At 38.1% G+C, this 12,902-nt stretch overlaps 1 protein-coding gene across 2 annotated transcripts in view; it reads right to left on the bottom strand.

Annotated features, from left to right (window-relative positions):
• The window catches only part of LOC121321266 (sodium/bile acid cotransporter 7-A), a 105,406-nt gene that overhangs the window by 20,749 nt on the left and 71,755 nt on the right, over window positions 1–12,902 (bottom strand). For both annotated transcript variants that reach the window (XM_041260170.1, XM_041260176.1), the window contains exons 7-8: window positions 11,266–11,349; window positions 4,452–4,617 (exon numbers count right to left, since the gene is read on the bottom strand). In XM_041260170.1, coding sequence (XP_041116104.1) covers window positions 4,452–4,617; window positions 11,266–11,349 — 250 coding nt within the window. The remainder of the gene's footprint in view (window positions 1–4,451; window positions 4,618–11,265; window positions 11,350–12,902) is intronic.

The following is a 12,902-nucleotide window of genomic DNA, read 5'->3' on the forward strand; positions in this document are numbered from 1 at the left end:
TGAAAAAAACTCATCAAATCTCAGCTAGAGTTTGCCAGAAGGCATTTGGGAGAGAGACCAAGTGGAAGAAGATTCTATGGTCTGATGAGACCAAAATAGAGCTTTTTGGCCTCAACGATAAGTGTTATGTTTGGCGCAAGCCTAACACTGCACATCATTTGATTTCCATTGTAGAAAGAATGCCACAAGTGTGTTCGGCTGTTATATCTGCAAAAGGTGGCTACTTTGATGAGTCAAAAATTTAGATTAAATTTTGTTAAACAAAACGATTCCATGATTTCTTTTTTATCTCCAATTGTTTATTTGTTCTATGCTTTAATTTCAGAGTACACTGAGACATTAAATTGCGTAAATTTCAATAAAAACTGGAAAAATGGAGGTGTTCTAAAACTTTTGACCGGTAGTGTGTGTGCCACCAGTATCTTATCCTATATATATATATATTATATATATTATATATATATTATAATATTATTATATATATATATTATATATATTATATACAAATTTACTTACGTAATTACCTGTCACACACAATTGCTGACTCCGTCACCGTTTTTCTGATACAAAGCCCGTCTCTTCGGTGTTACAATTTATCTGAATAATTGTCACAGCCCGTGCTTTTTTTAATTCTCTCCAATGCCAAATCATATATATATGAAACTTCATTGCATACTACATCCAAACAGATATATTTTCCTATTTGCACCCCATAAATATTATATATGTGTGTGTGTGTGTGTGTGTCTGTGTGCTGTGTGTGTGTGTGTGTGTGCGCGTGTGCGCGTGTGTGTGTGTGTGTGTGTGCGTGTGTGCGTGTGTGTGCTGTGTGTGCGTGCGTGCGTGTGTGTGTGTGTCGTGAAAAAGTATTTGCCCAGTCTGACTTGCTGCATTTTTTTTGACACAATGTTATCAGACATTCAACCAAAATCTAATATAAGATAAAATGGACCCTGAGTGAACAAATAACACAAAATTTTGATACTTATTTATTTATTAAAGAAAGTTATGCAACATCCAATGCCCAGTGTGAAAAAATAATCACCTCCTTAGACTCAATAACTGGTACGCCACCTTTAGCAGTAATAACTGCAACCAAAAGTTTCCTGTAGTTATTGTTCAGTCTCTCACAGTGCCGTGGAGGAATTTTGGCCAAATCCTTCATGCAGAACTGCTTCAACTCAGTGACATTTGTGGGTTTGCGAGCATAAACTGCTCGTTTCAGGTCCTGCCACAACATCTCAATGGGGTTTAGGTCTGGACTTTAACTAGGCCATTCCAAAACTTTACATATCTTGTTCTTCAACCATTCTGATGTAGACTTGCTTGTGTGTTTCGGATCACTGTCTTGCTGTATGACCCAGCTGCGCTTCAGCTTCAGCTCACGGACGGATGGCCTGATATTCCCCTGTAGAATTCTCTGATAAAGAGCAGAATTCATGGTTCCTTCAATGATGGCAAGTCGTCCAGATCCTGATACAGCAAAGCATCCCCAAATCATGACACTACCACCATCATGCTTGACTGTTGGTATGAGGTTCTTACTGTGGAATACAGTGTTTGGTTTTCGCCAGACATAAAGAGGCCCATGTTGGCCAAAAAGTTCCACTTTTGACTCATCTGTCCATAGAACATTGTTCCAGAACTCTTGAGGATCATCCAGGTGCTTTTTGGTAAACTTGAGAGGAGCATTCATGTTCTTCTTAGTGAGCAGTGGTTTCCGCCTTGCTACTCTGCCATGAATCCCATTTTTGCCCAGTGTCTTTCTGACGGTGGAGTCATGAAAACTGACCTTAGCCAAGGCGAGAGATGCCTGCAGATCCCTGGATGTTGTTCTAGGGTTCTTTGTGACTTCCTGGACAATTTTACACCTTGCTTTTGGAGAGATTTTGGCAGGACAGTCATTCTTGGGAAGATTCACTACAGTCCCAAACTTCTCCATTTGGACAATATGGCTCTGACTGTGGCTTGGTGGAGCATAGATCCTTAGAAATGGCTTTGTAACCCTTTCCAGACTAGTAGGCATCAACAACTTTTTTCCAGACGTCTTCAGGAATTTCTTTTGATCGTGGCATGATGTGCCTCTAGAACCTTCACTCTGATGGTAAGGGCCAAAGTTAGTCAGATTTATATTGGGAAGATCTGGCCCAAATCAGGCCTGATTGTTAACCAAAGTATTCAAACAGCTGACCCTAATTAGCTCTTTAATTGGGTTGAGTTAACTAGGGGGGCAATAACTTTTTATCACCTGAAGATTGCATGTTTGATTACCTTGCACACCAAACAAATGAAAGAAGCACCAAACTTTGGTGTAATTTTTTTCTCTCTGACTCCTCTATATACTATTATAACCCAGGAAAAGATCTGACCAAATTCAATGTGAAAAATGTTTAGAAATGCAGAAAATCAGACAGGGGGCAAATACTTTTTCACGGCACTGTGTATGTATGTGTATATATATATCTACATGCACACACACACCTCCAAAATTATTGGCACCCTTGATAAACATGAGCAAAAAAGGCTTTATAAAATAAACACCACAGGTAATGAGCTATATTTCATGCTCAAAAATATGGGAAAACAATAATTGCTCAGAGAAAACGTTTATTTTTAACAAGTAATAATTTTCTCAAAAAGATTGGTGTCAAAACCCCTAAAGATTCTTATAAATAAAATCAAACAAAATTAAATCTGCATTAACATTCTACTTTAAGTACATCTCAGTCTTAAGGAACTGTATTGTGGCCTTCCATGGCTTCCTGTTTCACTGGGGTATAAAAATGAGGTAACACAGTTGGAGAATTACAGAACTTGGTTGCATCTTGGGGTCACCAAGTCTCCAAATCTACAATTAGACACCACCTCCATGCCAATAGCCTATTTGGAAGGGTTGCCAGAAAAAAAGGCTTTATTGAGAGCAACCAACAAATGTAAGCACCTGGAGTTTGCTAAACGGCATTGGCACTTGGATTGGAACCCGGTGCTATGGTCAGATGAGATGAAAATAGAGCTCTTTGGCCACGCACACCAGCAGTGGGAAAAGAACCTCATACCTACTGTAAAATATGGTGGTGGATCTTTGATTTTATGGGGATCTCTTCCAGTGTGTTCTCCAATCTCATAAAAAATTACAGAAAAAGGCTCAGTGCCGTTATTCTTGCAAGGGAAGGGTGCACAAAGTACTGAAAACAAGGGTGCCAATAATTGTGACACAATTTTTTTGGAAATAAATTTATAATTTGAGAAATGTGTAATTTTGGTTGATTCCCTTCAATCATTAACAAAGTACAATATATTCCACATGTTGGAAAATTACAATATAGCTCATTACCTGTGTTGTTTATTTTATACAGCCTTTTTTGCTCGTCTTTATCAAGGGTGCCAATAATTGTGGAGGTGCCTGTGTGTGTGTGTGTGTGTGTGTGTGTGTGTGTGTGTGTGTGTGTGTGTGTGTGTGTGTGTGTATATATATATATATATATATATATATATATATATATATATAATAATATATATATAGTGGAAATTAGATCCGTGGTGATGAAATAACCTGATAATGTGTTTTACAGTGGCAGTCCCCTTCTTGGATTCCTCTGATGCTAACAAATTACTATATACAAAGAGAGATGAAAGTGGGGCTATGGCAGATCATTTCTGACATGTAATGAATCATGTAATAAGGGGCTGCAGTGGTATGCAGACAGAATTAACCCCTATTTCCTATATATGAGCTGCTACAAAATCTCAAAGTGGTTGAAAAAAACCCAACATCTGCAGGTTTTCTTTTAGGGCGGCAAAAATCAACTTTACATGTTACTATTATCAGGCCACTTCAAAACCCATGAGTAAGTGGAAATAGGGTTCAGATTCCTGGTTTTCACAGCAAACCTGTGAACCAATACATCAATACATTTGCTCTGCTGGACACATTTAGATGATTCTGTTGGATTTTGCAATTCTGGACTCACATCGTAAGGAAAGACTAGAACGTTATGTCAGCATCATAGCAGATAAGACAGCAGCTGAGGATCAAATCCTGTGCTCCAGGTTTTGAGACCAATGTGCCATGTTCTACCCAACAGAGCTGGTCCCATTTGGTGAAGCAGACATGAATGTCTTTATGTGAAAATGCTCAGTCAACTACCGGAGCGAGTTCATCACACCATGCAGCCTACTGTTGGGTTAAAATAGTATAAATGATGTCTTCTTAAACTAGCCGTTTCCTTTTTGCGATTCTGATGCTAACAGATTGCTTTAATGCATGAAGGAATAAATATAAGTCTGTACTAAATTAAAGCAGACCTATAATTAAGGCCCTTGTGGCTTGGGATCATTTTTAGATTTCACCACCTGTGATTAACTAGAGACGCTGAACAAAGGGACGTGAAGCCGTCCAGCACTCTGTGGATTATTAAAGGGTTTATTATTAACATGGTATCCAGACTTACTGATGAACACCACTATGATCAGACTGAACTTATCCAGGTCGATATGTGGGTTTGAGAAAGTGTCACAGAATGTCATGTAGATAATCATAAGGAGCACACAGCTGCTGATAGCACCGTAAGGAGGCTTTTTCCTCTCTAGCCAGTCCTTAATGAACCTGCGGACAATCTGGAAAGAGAAAAAACAAACGGCACAAAAAAAGAAAGTTAAAAGACAAAAACAAACTAACAAATACAACAAACTAACAAATCCTGAACCAAACAGGGCACCATCGTATCAATGAGACAGCAGAGACTGAGAACTGCCCCTGGGCTTCAAGCTTTCCTGCCCCACAAATCCATTGCTGGGGAATTTAAACATTTTTTGTGCGACATCCAAAGGCAGCCCTTAATGAGTGTACATTTTCAATGAATTTCCAAATCAGGTCCTGATCATGCTCTGTCACTGAGACGTGCTCCTTAAGTTTGACTCCTCTGTTGATTCTAATGGATGAGTGTAATTACCAAGGTCTTATTTGTATCAACAAACAATGTGAAGCGCAACTTCTGGAACATGAAAAAATATCCTACTGACATCTTCAGGAATTTTCACAGGGCTGGCTAATGGAAAGTGATCAGCGGAACATTTTAATATTTAAATAGCCAGCAACACACCAGAACTTTCTAATTAAATTATAACTCATGCTTGAAAAGCAAAAGTGCATATGTTGTGGGAGTTTAAATAATTCAGACACCCCATATCCACTCTTTCTGCAGACAATTGGCATTTGCAAGCTTTTAGACTGGTTGTAGACGGAAAATTAACAACAGGATCTTCTATATCTTTTACGCATCAAAGTTAAACATGTAAATGGACTCTGTATCTGAGCTTTAACTTTTGAGACTAAAGTCTTTTAGGTTCTAATGCTGGAAGACACTTGTCATTAGCAGGGATCCTAGTTTTCCTAAAAAAAAAAAAAAAAAAAAAATTTCTTCAGTACAAAAATAAATAAATCTGCGTTATTTCGCAATTAAAATAAAAGACAAAAATAGTAAAAACACACTGAAGTAAACAGCAGCTATGTTTCCGCATGAATGTGACGGGAGTTTGTCTCGTTCACAGAAGCAGTTTTATTGAACAAGTATGTTTACTAAATTTAAAGCAAAATCGTCTGTGTTGATAATTATACATGACAAGTGTATTGATTTGGTTATAAACAACCAAAAAAGCACCTTGCATGTTTTTTGCAAATGTAAAACTAACAATTCTCTGACAGGATAAAAAACGTTTGGTTATTATCATAACCCTGGTTCCCTGAAATAGGAATATTAACTATTACAAAATGGGTGCTTCCCATTTAAGACCCCCGAACCTGAAAACTTCATACCAAAGACACTCGTCAGAGGAGGGTGGCGTGCTGCTCCGTCCCCACGAGCATAAACTCGCTACCTCACCCTGACAGTACCGCCATTTTCCTTCGAGAACTGCGACCAAGGATGCTGCGACCTCAAAGTTAATGGTTAATATTCCTATTTCAGGGAACCAGGGTTAAGATAATAACGTTCCCTTTCAAGTAAGGAATATTAACCATTACAAAATGGATCAGTACATCCAAGCTGTCGCAAAAACATAAAGCATACATAACAGGACTGCAGAAGACAACCGAGCCGCCTTGCGCCTGAATCAATTACCAGCATAGTTGCAATAAAACAAGTGAGGACCCACCTTACTGTACATGAGTATATCTAACCGTCACAAGACGTGATACAACAATGATTTACAAGCTAAACAAAGCCACTTGTGCTGCAACAATATTTCCATAACTGAAAACTGGCCTCTAATTTCTTATCGTAAGGATGGACTGGGAGCCGTCCTCAATACTTTCGTGCCAAATCCAGGATTCTGCGGGTCCATGACGTTTAGCCGATAGAACCTGGCAAACATATGGGAAGAATCCCAAACCGCTGCACAGCATATATCCTGAATAGATGCACCCTGAAACAAAGCCCGTGAAGTCACCTGACCCGTGGTGGAATGGCCAGTGAGCTTCTCGGCTGGTGCAGATTGGCTAGTTCATAAGCAGTCTCTATTGCACCTGTTATCCATTTGGATAGATTTAGCTCTGTGACAGCCAAAAAATGTAATATAAAAATATATATTATAAAATATGGCAAACATGTTTGCTGTTTTTTTTCCCAGATTTAGTAATGTGATTTAATAAAAAAATTAATTTAAGCAACCGTTGTTTACGTTCTAAAAATGTATTTATACTCATTAACACTGTTTTTCATTAAAAAGTCATTGCTGCAGAAAACACTCTTTTCTTGTTGCAGATTTTAGGACATTTTACAGTGGATTTCCGTGTGGACTAAATAATAATGAAGTAGTATGTTATTTAACTAAAGTAACTTTAAAGAACGACTTACCCAAGGATAACTAATTACTGAAACACAAATAAAAAAAAAACAGGTATAGATATAAATATGAGTATATTAGATGAATGTGCTGTTCTGCTGTTTAAAATCTTATTTATCTTTAAATTTATCTTATAGTTATCTTTCTTTTAGGTGTGCAGGTAGTGTTGAAAGTGCGGATACATTAGAATCTAGGGCACAATGTTGACATTTGGAAACAATTCACAAAGACAGAACACATGTACCGTATTACTTCAATTTGGCGCCGCGTCGTTTATTTTAACTTGATCAAAATGACAGCCGCCCTTAAACGAGGACGACCTTTATTAATAATACTATGCTTTACAAACGCTGCAATATTTTATTACATGATTTAAATCATTTCAGAAGCGGCCCCTTAACAGGCTCTGATCTGCAACGCTGTACTCTTGTGGGTTTTGGGGCTTTTATACAGCACATTTGCTGACAGTTAATGAGAGCCTATTAGGTGGGAATTGGGAGGTCAGGGGAGTACTGCACCAGCGAATCCAGAGTGTGTATTGATTGCTATGGGGCAGGACAAGGAGAGAGAACTGTAGTTGAGTGTGATGCAGCTGTTTTTCTTAACGGAAAATATTACCTCTGAATATCGGTTTGATTTCTGTTAAAACTAAAATATATCCTACTCGTTTTTTTTTCTCCCTGTAATTTGCCTGATTGTTTGTAATTTCTCTGTAAGAGAAACCGAAACTAAATCTTGTCTAAATCATGTTTTTTTTTTATTTATATATATTTATATATATAATTGTACAGGACTGAGTAAAATTCCAATTGAATCAAAAACAAAACAACTAAACCCCCTACAAGAAGATATCTTCAGCCAGCTTTCGGATAGTGCTTAGAGTGACCGGTAAAGCTCTAAGTTCCTTCGAGTTTAAGCTTTCACCATCCAAGCCGAGGACGAAGTAAAACAGACAGCCCTTATTTTACCCCCTGCTGTGCTGGCTGACGTGAAGGACTGCTGTGCTGTAATTAGTTAATCTTGGGTTGTCTGTCGGGACTGTACCATAAAATACAATTTGCTTACTGAGGTGTGTGTACATTAGTTTGTATTACATGTTGGACTGAGGCTGCAGTCTCTTCGGGGGCGTCACATGTACATAGCCAGAGTAGCGCGTTTCTTTATTTTGTGAGATGGGGTAGAAAAAAAAAAAAAACCTTTACGTTTCTTTATTGAGAGCAGCGTTTATTCGAGGGCGGCATCTATTAAAAGCTGATATCTGAGTGAATCCTTAATTCGAGGGCACCGTTAATTCAAAGTAATACGCTATATTACTATATTCCAACTATGAACAATTTGCAACATTTACTCCAAATAAATTGTTAATGTTTTAAGCTCAAAATATTATTTAAAGTTTGGATGCAAGCGGTTTGTTTCACTCAATTAGGACAAACAATACTTTATCTTTAAATTTCCCCTTTTGTCTTTCTATCATGTCCTATTACTCAAGTACTTTACCATGATTAAATGTTCTGATTAATTAAATAAATGTTGCAGCATGATCAGTTCTTATATGCACTTATTTATGTTACAATGAATGGACTACAAATGTGACCTCTAGCAAACATCAACATTACATTCATTCATTCACAGAAGTAGCTAACAAAATCATTCCCTAAATCTTACCTGTTCTGAAATTCTACTAGCTACGCAGCCCTCACATATGCAGTTTTGAAAGAAACATAAGGTTTTGCAAAAACGCATCTTTCCGTTTTAAAACATGACATCTGGTACTACATCAGGTTAAAGAAAGGTCCTGGTTTTCCTGCCTTGCTCTCTGGAAATCTGTTACACTTGCTTGTCCTATGTCATTTAACCTCACCTCAGGAAACGTACAACAAATTGTTGGCTACTAAACAATCACTTTCACATGTACCAATAACGTATTTGGGCCCAGTGTTCATGTAAAAGAATTATCCTTACATGGCATGAATTATCAGAAGGCCTTTACCTCAAAATTACTTGGCTACTTCAATTTAAGCTACAGGTTACATGAAAACTTTTTTGATGAATAGAACTCTAATGTATGAATGCATAGGGTGTCTGCAGAGTTTCATAATGAACTTCAGATTCCTTTTGAGTACTCTTCTTTAATATATCATTTAAAAAAAAACAAACAAAAACCTAGTAAATCTATAAAGAGCGTACGATGCCAGATCCGTCATATTTTTTTCTGATCTTTAAACTTCCTTTCATGAAAAGCCTGTTTAAACCACACTGATTAAAGAATGCATGAATGATAGTGCAGTGACAAGGCTATATTATTAATTCATTGCAAACAGCGGATTTGGGTGTGTTTGAAAAATGTTCATAACTGGCGGACTATAATAAAAGCACTGAGAAATTCTTACTCATTAACATTTAATTACAAACTTCTCTTTTAGATTAAATATCCCATATAGTCTGTCAGAATCAATCAGGTGTCCAGAATGGAGAAGACATGCCAAAAGGATGGGGAATATGTCAATTGTGGTAGTCCCCGTTTCTTCCAGCTGTCATGTTGCAACCCAGTGTTCAGAAGACGGCGCTGATGTGAATTGAGGTAAAAGCTGTTCTACCAATGCAGCTCCCCCTGACAAAAACCTAAAGTAGGTTGCTTCCTCTCATAACAACTGCTGCTTGTTCAAAGGGAGCCTTCTAGTTGGCAATCTTCAAAGCATTTTGATGAAGCCCTCACTGTAACTGTGTTTATCTCCCCCCACCTCTTATTATACCCTTGATTCCACCTCCATGATGACCGATGCTTTCCAGTGACTCATGCAGGCATAGCCTGGTCACCCCTGTTTTGACATAGAAACCATTTTAGGGCTGCAACGAAGGGTACAGTTTGACCTTCGAAGGTTCGAACCTTCGATGGTACTAATTTGCATAATGTACTGGTGACATCACCATGGCTACTTGTTTATATTTGACTGAAAATATTATTTTACAGGGAATCCATACAAATGGAATACAACCTTCACATGTAGTTATGTTATATAGAACAGTAATCATGTTTTTATCATTTCAACAAAAATAAAAATACACGTTGTTTGTTTACATGTAATTGATGCTGCTTGCGATATATACAGTAAGCTTGCATTGTAGCAGCACCAACTGCAGCAGATTTTAACAAGACAAAGCTTTATTTAATTTTTGCTTAAGCTTTATTGGTCGTCTGGGCATTTAACAAAAAAATCCCAAACAGCAGAAGGGTTTCTTTTAATATAGCTTGCACTATACAACGCTTTGCTGTCAAGATGGGGAATGCAGAAATTAAAGATTTGCCTCTGGATAACACGAGCTGGAGGGGGAAGGGCACACGGTGCTCTGTTTTTTCTCAATTAAAATTATTAGTGTTAGTGTATATTTTGTGTGTTTCAAATATATTCTATCACAGCATGTCTCTTACACTGTCTTGTACACTAGGTAGTCAGTACATATTTTACTGAAGCACTACAACCACTATAGGTAGCCACACACCCCAGGCCATACTATACCCTGCTCCAATGCATGGCAGTTGCTACGTATAACGATTTGGCAGCGGATTTTAATACAACAACTTCTGTTTACATAATATGCATTATACAAATCAAAAGATTGAATTTTGAATGTGAGTGGCATTAATGTGTGATTTATAGTAGTCACACATTGTCAAACAGTTTCTGTTAACAGAGGAAAAAAAAAAACACAGCACGTGAATGCCACCTGACGAACCTTTGAAGGTTTAAAAACTACCTTTGAATTGCTGGCTGACGAACGAACCTTCAAACACAGGCCTCAACCATTTTAATACATGTTGCATACTGACACGATAATGTGTAATCATGTAAACTGCATAACTAATATTCATTTTATACATTTAAGCTCATGCTTTGACTTTTAGTTTGTTCTGTGAAAATGTGCTCAAGTCATTTCGGTAAGAGGAGAGACAGAGCGATGACTATATAGACACTCACTGATTCGACTAAGAATTATAAATGTTTCTACTAGGTCATGTCTTTCACGTGATTTACGGTTTAGGGTAGGGTCATGTAATGAAATCAGCTTTTCTTTGAGGAACCGGAATTGATTCTTTTTGTCTTATGCCTACTTGCTTCTTTCTTTATCCTTTTGTACTTTTTAGCCACCCTTTCAACCCCTACCTACCTTTTTCACCTCTACGCTCTCCAGCTTATCTACCATTAACAGACTTAATTATTACTGGTGCTGTTTACACATAGCTCCCACAGGGAGGGGCAGCTCAGTCCTAATTGGTCTAATAATACCACCACATGCCATTTTAAGGCTGAAGAAGGCTTGAGTCGTGTTGTTTGCCCACTGAACTTAGTTTAAAAAAATAAACAAAAAACACACAGCCGGCTGGTACTATGACATTAGTATAATGTGGTAAATAAAACCTACCTGTCCAGCTATGAGAGGGACCACTACTGTCATAAACAGCTGTGAGAATATGGAGGTGAAAGGCACAGAAGAGGAAGACCCAAGCTGTAAGAGACAACACAGAAATACCTACATTGAGTGACAAGCCATTGCTCTTCAGGTATTTTGGAGGTTTGTATTTTTATCATTTTTTTTGTAACCAAGTACGCTGCCACTACAGAGAAACACATTGCAGAAAGGGATGTTGATCTGGTTCCACAGTTAACAGGATCGCTCATGTTTGTAGCTAAAAAGTGTTTGTATAAAAAAAATAAGTAGATACTCTGTCCATTTGGACTGTAGAATTCCCTGGTGTGTAAACTGTACAATCTAAAAAGGACCTTTTAATGAATACAAAAACCCAAACCTGCAGTTAGATTCACTGTCTAATCTTTACAGTGAACAGTCTTAGAAGACAACATCCAACTATAATGTCCAATCACATTCCGATTATCTTTCTCTTGTTATTTCGCAGTGAATGTGTGTATCTTGTATGGAAAAAGGGCTAAACGACTTTGCAGAGTTTTAAAATACAAAAAATGAAACAAACTCCTGTGCGTACATGACCTTTAAAACGGCAATATAAATGTATTTCCAAAAAAGGGCAGCACTGAACCCCCAAGTGAACATAATACCCACTACAATATCCTTAGTATATTAGCTAGCGTTATAGAAAGTAAAACAAGACACATTTTAGACTTTAATCGCATGAATATGCTGAGCTGCAACTCAACTCAGAGCTCTTAACCCAAACATTCACTGAATAATCAGTCACCCACCCGAAACCCTACTGCACTCCACTGTCAAGTTCTTAGTTCTGCCCCTGCTTCTCTGCTGCTATTAAGACATTTCTTAATGATGCACCCTTCAGCTGACTGGTCCCAGCACTCATCTGCATGTAATTCAAGGGGAAAATTAAAAGCATATATTTGTCAATGTCTGGAATTCCCAGGGACTCTTCTGCAGCCTCCGAGGGTGTATCAGAGAGACATGGCAGCAATCTCACTGGACATACCGCTGTAGGTATATTGACAAAATCCCCTACTTACAGGGGATGTGAAATGTGAGCTGACAGATCTCAGTTAAATAAATTTTATGTCAGAAAAAGATATCAAAACATTTGCTGGCACTGATTTAATCCAAGAGCGTTATAAACGGGGGAGGGAGTAGGGGGGCGCCGCAGGACACATAACACACATAAAATAACTCCCTCTCTATAATGCACATATAGTGAAGTAAAAATGTAACTTTCTGTGAATTAACCATGAATAAAGCACCATGTAATCAACATTACATTTTTTACCCCCCCCCCCCCCCCCCCCCCAAAAAAAAAGGTAACATTCCTACTCGTGGATCATTTTAATGTGCAGTTTTTAAACTATAAATAGCCTAGCTAAACGGTGGTCGGAAGTTCAGTTTGAAGCGACAGACAAGCAAACCGAGTGTGAGAAGGAGAGCAGGTCGGGAGAGGGGAAGAGGGAATGGGCTCGTCCAAGGTTCGGCTGCCGGAGCAGGGCTGAAGTGTCTAGTCTCCCGGATTGAAAGCAGCAACTCCTCTCGCAGCAAAAAAGTTAATGGATTAGGAAAGATAACCACGTAATAGGCCTAATATTTATTTA

This window comes from Polyodon spathula, chromosome 1, assembly GCF_017654505.1.
Source record: "Polyodon spathula isolate WHYD16114869_AA chromosome 1, ASM1765450v1, whole genome shotgun sequence".
Taxonomy (NCBI): domain Eukaryota; kingdom Metazoa; phylum Chordata; class Actinopteri; order Acipenseriformes; family Polyodontidae; genus Polyodon; species Polyodon spathula.